The sequence below is a fragment of the Protopterus annectens genome, chromosome 11.part0, assembly GCF_019279795.1.
Source record: "Protopterus annectens isolate FY-2018-M chromosome 11.part0, PAN1.0, whole genome shotgun sequence".
NCBI classification, from domain to species: domain Eukaryota; kingdom Metazoa; phylum Chordata; order Ceratodontiformes; family Protopteridae; genus Protopterus; species Protopterus annectens.
In genome coordinates this window covers 881,210,505-881,226,941 of record NC_056745.1, presented here as the reverse complement: position 1 = coordinate 881,226,941, position 16,437 = coordinate 881,210,505, and the positions used below count along the sequence as shown (strand labels likewise).

General features: G+C 39.2%; 1 protein-coding gene across 1 annotated transcript in view; it reads right to left on the bottom strand.

Annotated features, from left to right (window-relative positions):
- Window positions 1–16,437, bottom strand: part of MON2 (MON2 homolog, regulator of endosome-to-Golgi trafficking) — a gene marked incomplete in the record, with an annotated part of 2,751,369 nt that overhangs the window by 1,270,037 nt on the left and 1,464,895 nt on the right. The window contains 1 exon segment of the mRNA XM_044088289.1: window positions 7,686–7,867. Within this exon segment, the coding sequence (XP_043944224.1) occupies window positions 7,686–7,867 (182 nt within the window).

Below are 16,437 nucleotides of genomic sequence, written 5' to 3'. Positions count from 1 at the left end.
CATTGAAAGAATGGCTGAAGTGCAAGTTTTTACCATACATGTCAAGCAACTTGCTTTCTGTATCATTTGGTAAGGGGCATTTTGGATGCTTTCCCACTGGCTCCTATAGAAGATACTATACACACCACTGTTGGATCCTCCTCTGGGTCACAGAAACACCTCTATAAAAAAAAACAAGCACCCCAACAGAAGTAGTCGGGCTTCCTATGAGCACGAAAAAGGGAGTTGGGTTGCAAAGATGTGTCTTCATACATACCATTCAAGACAGCATGTAACACAAGGAACTGCAAGTGGTCTAGGGGTAAATAGATCAATAGGTTCAGAAGCTTTGTGTAGTGAGTTTAAGCCTTGGCAAATTCCCTAAACATTCAGTTAAAGGCTTCCTTCATTCTATGAGGTCTCTCTCGAAAGAATAAATCCTTAGAGGGCCAAGGCTGAGGACAGGGTGCCTTCTGAATCACAGCCATCACAAGTCTGAAGGTGAAGTTGTCACACATAAACTAGTCCCTACTCATCCTCTGAGTCTCTGGAATCAGAATGTCCCCACAGGGAAATGTTTCCCTCTCTGTTCCTAGTGAAGTTCCTGGCACAAGATTCTTTTGCAGGGTGGTCTACCTGGTCCTCGCAAGTCTGTGAAGTCCTGGGCCAAATGTCATGTGAAGAGACCGGAAAAGATGCTGCACTGGACTCTGGTAGCAAGGGCTGGAGCAAACCTGTCTGCCTCTTAGGTTTGGGAATATGGGTCTTAGGAGAAATTAAGGCCTCAGCTTTCACATGAAAGGCTGCAGCATCTATCTAGTTCCCAGGTATTTCTTCCCTTACAATAATAGGAGAAATTAAGGCCTCAGCTTTCACATGAAAGACTGCAGCATCTATCTAGTTCCCAGGTATTTCTTCCCTTACAATAACCATGAGGATACCGCCCTCAACCTCAGTCACTAATAGTACTGCACTGGAAGCTGTGATCTGCTCAGCGGCTTCAGACCAAACAGACCTAGGCCTGGTGTCAAAATGTTACATGCAGGCCTGAGTCATGGGGCTGAAGTGACTGGGTCTTAGAAAGCTTTAGAAGACATCAGAACAGGGGGTGCAGGCTGTCTGCAAGGTGCCTCAACAACAACCTTTAGATGGGAGATGGAGATGGGGGAGAACTGTCCTTGGTGTTCCTAATTTCCTTCTCCTTCCGTCACTTATCTTTCTGGTTCTAAGGACAGCAGCCTGGGAACCAGTGGACATCATAGAGTTCAAAGGTCTTGCCCTATTGGAATTCTTTTGGAATAACTGAAATTGAGATTTCATCCTTCGTTAAATTGCCTTAGAGTTAAACCTAGCACAGAAAGGATAGTTAGCTGCATCATGCTGTGACCCCAAACAAAACAAGAAGTCAGAATGGAAGTCTTTGTGGAGAATCTCTTTCCCATAAGAAAGGTTTAAACATGAACAATGTACATTTACAAGGTATTGAAAAAATAAGGTCCCCAACGGAGTACTTATCTGTAGCGCTGTGGTAATTCAAGTTGGCCAACACGTTCTGGAACACTGGACTAAATGACAAAGTACTGAAGATGGTGCTAGCTGACTCCCTTGTTATACCCCAATGTCCTGACATCGGAAGGCCAAGAAGTCCACCAAATGGGGTTGGTGAAAGACTCTGGTATTTGGTTCAGCCATGGGCCTCTGCACATCAAGAAATCTCAAAACTCAGTACTGCAAAAGTGACTATGATGATCACTTGGTTTTGCTGGAAAACCAAGTATTCACTCTTTCTCTGAAGTACTGCAATGTCACACTTTGTACATTTTGTCAGAGGGGGTGTTGGAGGCATGGAATACAGCAACACTACATAAACAATGTTTTAATGTTATATGTAGAAGTGCTTCACTTGTGTTTCAGGGTTGTATTTCTTTCTAGTATGAAACCAATGTTATCAATTATTTTATGTTCAGTTTCACTCTGAACTTTACAAAATGTGACAGATGAATTAATTTATTTCTGTTTGTAAACCAGGTAAGCAGACTGACCCTTTTTAGCCACGACCTGGCCTGGAGCAAAAAAGAAAACAAAAACCTCAGACCAGAGACTGTAATATAAATTAATTAACAATTTAGAACAGAAAAAAACATATGGAGATTTCAGATTTCAACAATATTTACTACAGTATGAAAATGTACAGAGATTGCAAGTTCCAGTGAGGATGGCAAAATGCTTTCTGAAAGTAACAAATCTGGGAAGATAATTAGTACAGATATATTGTACAGAGAAAAACAATAGCTTTCAATTTTCATCCATTCCCTTGAAAGCACACACATTTCAATTCCTTTTGTAAATGCTCCGTAAGTTAGTCTTTAAACAATTTTAGCATCTACTTATTTCTTTTCCCAAGGATAAATGGTTCCAGACAGCTAGTCTAACTCACGATAAGGCTTTTTCACCCATGTTGGTTTTAAACATAGATCTAACCAGGTTGATGACCTTATCTGGACTTTCTCTAAGATTATAACTGCAGTCTCTAATCTGCAGTTCTGATTTACGAGGGTGGCACTGGTTCACTGACACTACTTTAAATAAACAAACTAAATAATTCAACAAACTAATAAAAAATAAAACATGGAAAAAGCACCACGCTAGGAAACAAAAACTGTATGTTAGCGCTTTCGTTTACTAAAAATATGTAAACTTCTTCAGACAATTCACAAACAAAAAATCAACCCTTAAATACTTTAAAAAACATGACATCATTTCCTGAAACATCATTTCCTGAAATATCATTTCCCGAAACAACCTTACCTCAATTTAAAGTAAAAGAACATAAAATGTAAAGTGTAAACTACATAAATCTATTCATAGATACTATGTTAAATTATTTTCTCGTGAAATTCAGTATACTTTTTATCTTAATAAAGCTTTAAGTTTTAAAGCGCTCCTGATAGAGATTACATCATTTAAACCTGGTGGGACCAAAGCATTTAATTTCAACTGCCATAAAACTTCTTTTTCTTCAAGTTTTAGGCTAGTCGGTCCCCCTCTTTCATTCTCAGATACTTTTTCAATAGCCATGAATAAAAATTCATGCTCAGGGAATGATAAAATGTGCCTAGCTAGGGCATTGGTAGTGTTCCCTTTGTTAATTGCATAGTAGTGTTCATAAATTCTGTTTTTCAGTGGTCTATCAGTTTTCCCTATATAAAAAGCCTGGCATTTAGAGCACAAACTAAAATAGACCACCCCCCTAGTGTTACAATTAAACTTCCCATTGATGTAAAACTTTTTTCCTTTTACTGTAAATGAGTTACTCACTTTAATATACTTGCACCAATGACAATTTTCACATTTGAACATCCTTTTATGTGGGTGGTGCACATTGGAATTATTATTTTCCAAAAGTGCTTTCAAATTACATCCCTTACGAAAAACCACTTGAGGATGTTCATTAATGTGTTTACTAATTGATTGATCTTCTGATAAATAACACCAATTTTTGAAAATAATAGTTTTTAAAGATGGAGCATCCAAAGAAAACGTGGTAATAAAACTAGATGCAAATGAACCCTCTTTCTCAAAAGCTCTTTACATTATTAAAGTCATGTAAAAGTGGGCAATCAAAAGAGGTGGTCAAATCATCTGATAAGTCCACTCTAGATTCAATAGTTGTTTCATTCTCTTTTAACTGTAAAATTGGTTTAAATAAACCACTTGCCCTTTTATTCTTTACCTCTTCAATAAGTTCACCCACCAATCTAGGTGGGTACCCACGTTTCATGAACATATCTTTTAATAACATACATTCTTGAAAAAAGTCATCCTCCAAAGTCACCATCCTGGCAGCCCTAACGAGTTGTCCTTTCACCACACCCCTTTTCTGGTGGTAAGGATGGCAACTGGAGAAGTGCAAAAATGCATTAGAATATGTGGATTTCCTAAAAATCTTGGAAGTAAAACTATTTTTCTTAATATTCTTTGTTAGTTCCACATCCAAGAATGAAATCCGTTCTGTTTGGATTCCCATGTAAATTTCAAAAAATTGGTGTATTTAGTAATTTGTTCAACAAAGGTAGTGGCAGAGGCGATATCTCCTCTCCACAAAATGAATATATCATCCAAGTAACGGGTGTACCATGCGGTCCTCTCCTGAAAGATGGTGTCAACGAACAAATAATGCTTTTCCCAAAAAGCCATAACAGCATTAGCAAAAGTTGCTCCACAGGGGGACCCCATGGCTACACCCGTTTTCTGGAGGTAAAATTGTTTGTTGAACAAAAAGTAATTATTATTAAGGACTAGTTCCAAAAAGTATATGATTAAATCAATACTTTGTCCTTCTACCTGTTTTTCAAAAAGGAAGTCTCTCACCCATTCACATCCAAGTTCTTGTGGAATAGATGTATAAAGGTCGCAAACATCAATTGTAAATAAATTAAGGGCTTCGTCAAAAGGGAAGTTATTAATCGTTTGCAAAAAATCCCATGAGTCTTTGCAAATCTGCACCTCATTTTTCAAGGCCTCCTTAAGTTTACAATCAACAAATTTGGCACACCCATATGTGATAGATTGTCTCCCATCAAATGATGGGACGAAAGGGTGGTTTTTGCAAATTTTTGTGTATTTTTGGTAACCCAAAAAGGGTTGGGGTAATTGGATAAATGATTTCCAAATAATTCATAAGGTCCAAATCAATACGGCCTTCAATGAACAAATCTTTGATGAACCCAGTGATCCTACGGTAAGCTCCATTCATCTCATTAAGAGACACTTGCATTTAAGCTTCACTGTCAAGTAATGACTCCATGTTCAATACATAATCTTCCCTGTTCATGAAGACCAACCCACCCCCTTTATCTGGTTTCATAATACAAATGTTTGCAAATTTCAACCCCTGTAATGCATCTTTCTCAGTTTGGGTAAAGTTATTGTACAAAATGTTACTAGGACAGTATGTACCCATAAGTGACCTAAAATCATTTTCACATATTTTTTCAAAAAGAGCAACAGTGGGTTGCAACACAGGGTTAAAGATGCTGGCGACTCTAAAATCATTCGTGAGACTCGCATTACTACCTAAAAGAACATTTAAATTCAGTTTCCTTGTAAAAGTTTTCAAGTCAATCAATGTTCTTTCCAAATTACTCCTAAAAGTGGGAACAAAAGAAAGCTCTCTAGCTAAAATCTCTATGAGTGCAGAATCAGGAACAAAAGAGGAATAATTATAAATTTTGAAATCATTAGAACTATTACAAAGAATACATAAATTATTTTGTTCAATTTCTTTAGAAACAATAAAATTTAAGTCACTTGGAGAGATTATCTCCTCTTCCTGTTCTGTTTCTTCCTCTTCCGCTGACTTTGATACTGGACTTGATTCCGTTGCCCCCCAGTGTTCGCATTTCTGCGGGTTTCAAAACCCTGTTTCTGTTCTTGATTCTTAACACTGTTAGAGTCAGAACCGTTGTTCCTATTTTTACTCGCAAGTCTCTCACTCCTTCTAACTGGTGAACTCATTGCAGTTGCATCAAATGGTATATTATTGTTGTCAAGTCCAATGAATATATCCCCTGAGGAGGTCTGGTCATAGTCGATGTCCGTACCTTTCTTTAAAAAATTCGAGGGAGGTGAGGGGTAAGCAACACCCTTTTCGTATGCAATAGAGTCCCTATTTAGTTTCTTGACCTTGTTTTCTTTTATCTTTGATAAAGCACTCTCCATACTCGAAAAAATTCGAAGAAAGTCAAATTTATACCGTGGAAACTCGACGTCCAAACTAATGCTGTTGTCTAAGTCCGCCAGTTCTTTTTTAAAAACCTCTATTTGTCGACCATAGTCTTTAATTAAACATTCAATCAGTTCAATACCCTGTTTGTCAAAAAGGCAAAGTAATTATTTATGAAATGGAGAATTGGCAATCAGGCCTGTTGGAAATCTCCATTGTCTAAGTCCCTTTGGGACTTGTTTTATTTTTACACACTCAACTAGATACTGAACCTCTATCTATAGCTTCTTAAATTTAAAAAGTTTGAAATCAAACAATTTCAATTTATTAGATAAGGAGTCCTCATGTTCAACGGAACCCCTACTGTTGTTATTGCTGAAGCTACTACTGGTAAAACAAGCTGGTTCTTTAAGCCAGTCATTTAATGATGGTAGAGAATTAGGCGTACTTACTACATTGATGTTTGTTGTGTTAGAAATAAGACTTTCACTCGCTCCATTCGGGTCATGTACCTGAACACCAGAGCAAGGTAATCCTGAAGAGTGGAAAGTTTCAGTAGTCATATTCCCCCGATCCTTCGATCCTAGGGTAGATCCACGGTTACTGGATGCTAAAAAAATGGAACTTCCAGGTTTCAGAGGTAAGGCAGTTGCAACTTGATTGGATAAAATGTCAACTCGTTGCAAAAGTAATTCAATGAGAGCAGTCAATTTCCCCATTGGCGCAGATTCATTACTGGTAGTTGGTTCCATAGTGTTGGAAAAAGAGTCCAAAGTCTCAAATAAGACTTGCGAACCAGAAGTAGAAAGACCTTGTGTTCCAGCAGTAGTGCGATTCTCCATAAACAGACAAGCAAACAAACTAAATAATTCAACAAGCTAATAAAAAATAAAACATGGAAAAAGCACCACGCTAGGAAATGATGTCATGTTTTTAAAGTATTTAAGGGTTGATTTTTTGTTTGTGAATTGTCTGAAGAAGTTTACATATTTTTAGTAAACGAAAGTGCTAACATACAGTTTTTGTTTCCTAGCGTGGTGCTTTTTCCATGTTTTATTTTTTACTACTTTAAATAAAGATGAGCTGTAAAGAAATGTGGCCCTACCTTGAACTGGCTGGCAACCAGTTAAATTTCTCAAGAAGAGTACAATGAAGTTGGTTATGTGCTTGTTAGGAGTACATATCTTGTTTTCCACAATTTCCAGTTTTTGAGTATTTGTCTTGACTGCAGAACTTGCAGTGGTAAAGCATATTCAAGTTTTGGTATGAGAACATTCTTTATCATTGCCCTTTGGGCTTCTAGAGAAAGTGAATGAAATACACTGTAGTAGAGTTTGAGCTGTTCTTATGTACATGACGTACAGTTTCAAATGCTCTTATGTCCACAAAGAGCCTACCAGTAAGCAAACTTTCATTTACACTGCAATATATGGCGCTTGTGATTTTCTAGAGAGTTGTCACTGTGCTAAATGCACTACAAATTGCATGCTGAGCATTGCACAATAACACATATTGTTAATATGATCAAAGAGTTGTTTGTATAGGAGTTTTTCAAAGATTTTTAAGGGGAAAAGGTTAGTGATTGGTCTGAATACCATACATTCATTTAAAAGATCTTCATATTTCTGTCATATACGCATATATTACAACACTTTCTATAGTTCAGTTTTATTATTATTAAATAAGACTCAACAGTAAAGAAAACTGGACAATAAAAATGATAGGTAATGCTACAATTAAAATGAACTGGGCAGTTGGGTGAGCTAGAAACACAAACTGCAAAGAAGCTGCCTCTACTTCAGTAGAAACTGCAAAACTAATGTAATGGTAACTGGCAGTGCCATACCCCAGAGAAAGAACACTGCAAAATCCACCAGTCCAAAGTATTCACAAAAGAACAGAAATATGGAAAATGGGAAAACATACAAATAGAACAATTCAGAAAAAAATATTCCGTAGTTAGTATATTGCATTCTCTTACATTTGTTGGAAAGTACTCCAGATGAACTATTCAGAACAGTAAGAGCATAATGTGGAGGGAGGGAGCCCTTGCAAATGGCTGTTATGAAGGCATCTCGTGGAGTGACGAGTCCTAACCTTCCACAGACGGCAGCCATGGTCATTTCTGCTTTTAATATGTTTTCTGTAGCAGTCTCATCTGTGCTGTAAAACATCAAAATACAGTATGAATCAGTATCGTAAGTACATCAGTGCAACAGGCATTTTAACTAACTACCAACACAAGTTATTAGTACTAAATGTGGTTACAACACAATGACAGAATTACTTCACCCAAAAACAAAATATGCTGTAAACAATCTAAACAGATGTTTGACTTACTCATAACCTCTATTTTCAGGTCCATAACTACTGGAACAGAAACATCTAAGAACAATAAGAGAGCTGCTGCTGCTTTGAGTATTCCAGTTTCATTCTTTGAGGCAATGAGAGTGAAAATGGGAAGTCTCAATGCTATTTCTGCTTTCTAAAATGCAGGTGCAATATGACACTGCTGTCTTCTGCAGATGGTGAGAAGGAACACTTTCTTTCCCTCGGTGTGTGCTCTACTGTCTTTTCTTCACAAAAGTGTGACTATGGAATTAATTTTCTTAAGTAAGAGGGTGTGGGAAGCACAGTAGCTGTGCTTCACTTCAATATGTTTTTAATTCTGTGTTGACATTACTCTAGATTTGCATTTCTTAAAGTGATTTCTTTCACTGTTTCAACACAAATTCTAGATGTTTAATTCCCAAATACATATGCTCTGGTTATATAATAATAATAAAATATTAGGGAATACTTCTACAAACAGGCTGAAGTTTAAATGAAATATATTTGACAACCCTTAAAAAACAAAAGCAGAAATAAAACAAAGTATACAATTACTGCAATACAAATCAAGTTATTACTGATTACTGCTTTTCTTCACATATGCACAAACCTTTTCAATCAATACCTAAATAAGATGACTAAAAGAAAAATTATGAGAGATAATCACCATAATACTGAATCTACGAAGATGGGTATTGCAGGCAGTCCTTATTTCAGAACTATTCAGACTACAAACATCCACGCCAGTATTACATTGTGTGTATGTGTCAGTTAGGTGTACAAATCTATACAGCTTGTTTTCCATAACTTCCAGTTTTTGAGCATGTGTCCTAGACTGCAGGACTAGCAGTGGTAAACCATATTAAAATTTTGGTACAAGGACATTCTTTGCTATTGCCATTTGGGCTTCTGGGGACAGTAATTAAGACATAGCGTAGCAGAGTCTGGGCTGTAAGAGGAGAATTGATGATCTTTAACCAACACACAGGTAACGTCTAAAAAGAATCTACTGTAAGGTCATTGTATCTTTTGCTCTAGAACATTAGATATAGGGTTGTCCCATGGTGCCTTTTAACAGAATTAGGAGAAAGTTATGCACTTTATAAGGTGTGGCAAACAGTATTATGCTAGAAGTTTTGGGGTAATTTATTAGTATACATCCAAAAGCACAGGGATGTGAAGCTAGTTTGTAGCTTATGTTGAAAGTTAACTGAGGATATATCGGATTCAGTGATGAGGAGATCTACGTAAACTGTTGCTTTCAAGTAAGGAGGGTCATGTGTTATACCACTTATGAATAGGGAAAACAGTAATGGACCAATCACTGAAATTTGAGGTACACCAATATTAAGTGTGCCAGTCTCAGAGAAGATCTGACTGGTGTGTATGTGAAAATGACAGGGTACCCCATCTCAACCGTGGATGTCCAAGAAGAGGAGAGAGGACAGCAGGAGACCGTCACTACTGCAATAGTGATCATATGGAAATTCCACTATTACTCCACTACTAAGATATTTAATAAAGAGTTGAAGGAATTTATTTGGCAGACGAAGAGGACAAAGGCTACGTTAGACAAGTTGATTCTCCTCATAGGAAAAGGTGACTTATGATCGATCATCTGATTTGAAGGGACATCATTAAGTCTCATACACATAGCAGAAACAGAAGGTTATATTCAAAGTGGAAAGGGATGATGAAATGGGGAGGGGGATTTGAGAAGGAAAAAAGTAAAATTTTGGATGCAGGTTCTTAAAGATAACAACTATACAGAATATTATATTCATAAAGTAGCAGAAAATATTCTTAAGAACTAGGCCTACATGGGAAGTGATGGAAAGGATATTTTGCCAATAGGTATGACTCCAAGTACGGATATAGAGAGTAGATAATAGGTGGTTGGCATTTAATGAAGACAATTAGCAAAGAAGCCAAGCTTTTATAAGCAAACAATAAGAGAAGAAAATATAAGAGTGGGATGAAGCCAAGCAAAATTTTGGAATGCAGATTAGAGAATGCCTTCAGTACAAGGGATTGATAAGAGAGTAAAAGCAAAGTGAAAGGGACCGGGGATTGCTACACGAAAGATCAGCTCTGGTAGCCTTTTTAGTTGAGCCCGTTACAGAATCTGCTGTTAAAAATAGGTTAATTAGTAGGGGTATACAAAATATTGCACAATAAAGCAGTTGTGTAAGTAAAATTACCACAATAGAAGATGTTCAAAGAGATCACTGTTGCAGTAGCTTAAACAACATGGATTGCATTCTGCCAATGATCAGTTTTATGGCCAGTTTCCAAAGCTTTTAGGCATCTTCCACTCACCCTAATTGCTGTAGAGTTGATGTGAGTGGTATAAAGTCATTGGAGATGGAACAGCTGAGGAGCTGGGACCCAGATCCAAGTCTCTACATGATGTGGGGCACAACATTTGCACCTCTCGTGGCAGAACAGTCAAATATGTACACTGTATAGCAATGTTTGAACACTGCTCACTCAAGGTGTGAAATGTGACTGGTCTGTTTCTGCTTATTTCTATGAGTATGGCATGCAGTACAGCAATTCCATTTTCATTACATTAGATGTGGAATTACATATACCCCTCTCCAGTGTTGTAGGCTGAAATGAGCATGCAGAGTGCTGCCCACAGATGCCTAGGTGTGTGCAAAATGCTGTGCAGTAATTAGCCCAAAATATGGCCAGTCAGCATGATGCAAAAATTGAGCGATTCAGAAGAACTAATTCACTGAGCCCTTATTTGCATAATCACTGCAACCAGGTACCCAAACCTATATGATATAAGAGTGAGGGAAAGCAGTGAGTTTTATCACACTATGAAAGAATTTGTACAAGTGCAAGGCATCAGTCTGCAACTAGTGACTTCACTAGTCACTGGTTGTATGCACCATATCCTAGATATTGTAAGGTAAATGCTGCTTTTTCAGCTTCACTTTTTCAAGTATTGCTACTGTTATCTATTATGTGACTTAACTACATAATAAAGTAGCTTTGATATTACAGTAGAAGAAGAGCAGTACAAAGCTAAGGCAATGGTCATACAGAAAGATTAAGCCTAATGGGAAACACACCCAGCAGCAATTACTAAGAGCACATGAATACATTTAGGCTAGCCTTGAATTAGAATTTTTTACTAAGGCATTTGCCTGCTACACAGATCATAAGAATACCACAAGTGCAAGAGTCTGTTTACAATAAGAGGATGCAATCAACTCACCTTACTGATTGGAGTATAACAGCTAGAGTAGTGTTGGTGGGTGACATTACTTCAGTAATGTTAAGGGCCTGACACTAAGTAAACAGTCTAGATAGACAAATATTCACTCACTGATGTTATGTGAACCCTGCAGCTCTCTCATATGTCATTTTATCCTTATTTCATCCCCTTTTCTTACTGCCTCTCATTCATCCTACTTCCTTCTTCCCTTTGCATGCCTCTCATACCTTTCCTCTGTCTTCTCCCCATGGTATCCTTTCTTGCAACTATTCTCACTTGTCTCTTCTAATGTTTTCACACATCTCTATATAATGCTATGCTGCTATCCCTGTAGCATAATCCATCGTGGTAATTACGCCAACATCTTATCCATAAAGCTCTGCTAAGCATAATTTTATTTTTCCATCCATGTTATGACACTGGTAACTGCTTCTTTATAGCAAATGTTGTAGCATATTTTTTCATTTGTAAATTTGTATAAATATATATTTGTTTTTTAGCATATCCTTGTATCTGTAAATATATTTTGTTCATTTCTTATGTGATTCTGTTCACCGGGGCTGTGCCTGCAAATGTTACATTCAGATCAGTGTACTACCCGGGTTAACAAATACAAATAAATAAATAAAATATGACCATTGTACATATCAGCAGCATGGTAAACTGAAAAAGGACAAAACACAGTGGTAAAGGATTACAAGGGCAGTCAAAACTACCATGCTTGGGAACAGTACAATAGCAGAAAGAAGTTGTTTCAGAAACTGGTGCGAGTTGCCAAAAAAATCATGGGCACCAACCTACCATCAATCCAGTATCTCTTTGAAGTAAGGAGCATTAAATGTCCATTCAAAATAATTTGTGACCCCTCTCACCCTGTACACAGCTGGTTTACACAACTGTCTTCAGGCAAGAGATATCGGAGTATCCGCTGCAGGACCACCAGACACTTAAACAGTTTCTACCCAACAGTGTTGAGACTTATAAACTCTGATACCAGCCGCCAACTATTTAGTCAGTAATCATTCACAATACGTAGCTCAGGTGAAAAGTGTGCAATATCTTTTTTTATTCTTTGATGTAGTAAAATATTTTTGTATTCATATGCAATTGCCTGCTGTTTGTCTGACGCAGATGAACAAAGGAGGACAATCTTAACATATGCAATCCTACTCTGTCATGCTGCCATGTACAGTATTCTTATGACTGTCTGGGGGGCTTGTTTGTATTTTGCTGTTATTAGTTTATTTATCTTTCTGTGGGTCTTGTATTGAATATTTTTTTAATTGAAATGTTATAGTGTTGTTCCTGTTATCCTTGCTTCCTATGTACTCTCTGGTGAGTTGATACTCGGAATTTCATTTAGGCTGTACTTGTGTTGTCTAACATGACAAAAATGTTTACTTTGACTTTTTTTTAACTTTGACCTGTGCAACAATGTCAACAAAGGTTAGCAAGCAGAAAAACACAGACTCTGCTGAGAATGTTAGTCAAAAATGAAATTCTCCAAGGCACAGAATGAGGTGTTACTTCATGCCCTCCATCTCCACTGGCCAATAGATCTTTTGGCAGAATGCTGCCAACAAGGCCTACTGAGACTGTGCCTTGAAAGATCTTATGGCAGATATGATTGCCATCAGTGGCCAGGACTGCACGTATGAAATTGCCTGCCATAAGGCCACAGACATTACCTGTACAGCAGAAAAAAGTTGTCTACCTGGTATGGAAGGTAGGTCAAAGGGAGGCAAAGTCTAGTACCACCACAACCATTTCAGACATAGCAAGCTAATCCAGGGTGTGAAAGATGACCTCTGGTGTACATATCCCATGTGTGATAACTCTGACAGACAAAATCACATATTAGAATGTGCCATGTCCTCTCATGTTTGCCTGTTGTGCCTGAAGCAGCATCCATATATGCTTAAGTGGTGGCCTCTGTGGCCATGGATGGCCTAGATAACAGTCACGCACAGCTAACATTTCCCATGATTACATCTGTTGTGGAAGCATGTATGGCCCAACGAGGATATTTCTAGGGTCATGGAAGTCACAGCATTGGCACAACTGATAACTGACTTTAGTCACAGTTACTCAGCTTGCCAACATCTAGCCAGGGCTGTGGTATGACCAGTGGAACTTCTCATAGATGTAGCTCTCATGGGCAGGGGCATGCAATGGATACTCAACCCCTTACTATGCATGCCCTGCACCTGCCCAGGAGATAAAGCTGCAGTGCTGTAAATACTGCTACGGCTGTATCCCAGCAGACACAGTCATACCACTAGTGGCACTGGCCTTTCACAAAGCCTTTTACATTAATGACCCAACATTCACACACAGTCTGTACACACAAATGCACTCTTTCCTTTCACTGTCCTCAGCACTCTCACATTTCCTTGTGAAAGACATCCAAATATGTACAACCTGCCCCCACCTATGCAAAGGATAACTGTATCCCCCCTTTATACACTGATGCTTGGAGTGCCTATGTCTAATGTACACTATAGCCAGCCTAGACATGGCAAGCACAGCCTGGTGTTGGGCTTGCATGCATCACTTATACTGTAGTGCGCCTGCTTTACTATGGGCAGAAGCTATGTGCAACTCACTGACTCCTTGTCAGTGCCATGGCATCCTGCTCTCCCTTCATTTGGCTCCTCCTCCAACTACTCGCCTAGCTCACAATCCACTACCTAGTATGTTGTGGACTGCTGTTCTTGCAACTGCCCTCCATCCTGTAACTGCCTCCTACAGATGATTTTGCACAACACTGTATATACTGAAAATAGTTATGCACAAGTACCAAGATCATACTGCAGGGTACCACCAGCAGAATCCAGACAGTGAAAAAAAGAAGTTATGTACTCACCATAACGTTCCATGTTTGTAGTCCATGTCACCCTTCATTCTTACATATGGGATCGGAGCCGATCCTCGGCTCGACTCGGCCTATTTACAAGCTGGAAGACTTCTGGTTGGCTCGTGGCTAGGTAGGTATCCCATGGTGCACCAGTACAATCCCCAGATCTTGTTTGCTGCTAACTAGAAGAAATAATAACAACATACAGAAAGAAGCCAATACTAAAAGGTCTCCATAAATAATGAAAGTAACATTTTTCTGTCTCCAGATACTTCCAGGATGGTTGCAGGAGGGTGGGTTCATAAGAATGAAGGGAGAGATGGACTACAAACATGGAACGTTATGGTGAGTACATAACTTCTTTATGTTCTGTAGTCCTATCTCACCTTCATTCTTACATATGGGACAGCGTCCCTAGCGCCTTATTCTTGGGTGGCTCAAGGAAAAATACTCTTGAGTACCGTGGAACCAAAAGATGCTCTACCCCGGGAGGTTAAATCCAATTTGTAATGAGTAATAAAAGTGTGAGGGGTAGCCACATAGCTGCTGCACAAATATAATCAAGTTGGACCCCGGCTTGAAAGTCTGCAGAGGTAGACTGAGATCTAGTAGAATGAGCCTTGATTTTAAAGGGCAAAGGTCTACCCTCAGAATTGTAAACATAAGCTATACAGCTAGAAATCCAATTTGAGAGTGTCACTTTGGAAACTGGTAAGCCCAACCTGGATTTGGAAAAGAAAATGAATAATTGATCTGATTTTCTGATGTCTTTATTCCAGTGCAAATAAAAACGTAACTGTCTATGGACATCCTGCTGGTGAAACCTGTACTCCGCTGCATTGGAGTGATTTGGAAAGACAATGCTTGCAACTCTGACACCCGTCTGGCTGATGTGATAGCTACCAACACCACCACCTTCCAAGACAAAAATTTCAAAGAGGATGAATGAGAAGGCTCAAAGGGCGGAGATGTTAATTTAGATAACACAGAATTTAAATCCCATGAGGCCACAGGTTCTTGAACAGGGGGTCTTAAAGTGGCACCTTTAAGGAAGGTTTTGCACAGCTTACGTGACATCAAGTTAGAATCTAGAAAACCTAGATGACAATTTGAAATCGCTGCCAATTGAACTCTGATAGTAGCAGCCGCAGATCCTTGGTGAAAAAGCTCAGAAAGGAATTCCAAAACCACTGGAATGGAGGCAGTGTAGGGGATCAACATCCATTTTCTCCACCCAAAGAGAGAATCTTCTCCATTTACTGGAATATAGTCTCCTAGTGGAAGGTTTATGAGAAGACGTAAGGATATGAGTCACGGAAGGCGAGAAGTCATGAAGCCTGACTAGGGATGGAACTAGAGCAGCCACACTGTCAAACTGAGGGTGTGTAAGGAGGGGTGAAGTGAACCTGACATGCGAGTCAACAGTTCTGGAACTGGGTCCAGAATCCAAGGATCATCCAGGAGAAGAGGCCCAAGGAAGGGGAATCAAACCTGACAAGGCCAGTAAGGAGCAATGAGGATCAGTTTGCTTCCCAGCCATTTTGCTTTCTGAACAACCTTGGGAATGAGAGGAAAGGGAGGAAAAGCATACAGGAGACCCATGGGCCAATCTTGAACAAGTGCGTCTCTCGACTTCCCCAGAGGAGGGGATGAGGGAGAAGTAGCTTCTGTATTTGGCATTGATTGGGCTGGGAAAGAGATCACAGCAAGGCTGTCCCCATCTGCAGAAAATCTGCTCTGCTGTTTCCTGTTTCAGAGACCACTCACTCGTGAGGCTTCAGGATTGCCGAGCTGTGCTTGCCGGCTATCACTTTGGTTGTCCCTGGAATGTTCATTGCCACCAGAAAACATTGGGAAGATATCGCCCATTTCCAAACTCGCATGGCCTTTCGACAGAGTGGGTAAGATCTGGTTCCATCCTGTTTGTTGATATACCATACTACCGACATGTTGTCTGACAGTATTGCAATAGTCCCCAGAGGAAGAAGGTTGTGAAGTGCTTGCAACGCCAGGAGCACCGCCCTCATCTCTAGAACGTTGATATGCAGGTGAGCTTCATGATGTTTCCATGTGCCTTGGACAGTCCTGCCTAGATAATGCCCCCCCCCATCTGTGAGGCATCCGTGGTCACAGTGGCAACGGGTTGGCGAGGAACAAGTGATGCGCCCGTGGTCAGCTGATTGGGTAATGTCCACCAAAGGAGGTCCTTCTTGCAAGATTCTGTCAGCAGAATGTGATGGGATAATGGAAGGTGCTGAAAGGACCATTGGGACGACAGAAGCCACTGAAGAATTCTCATGTGTATACCTGGCTAGT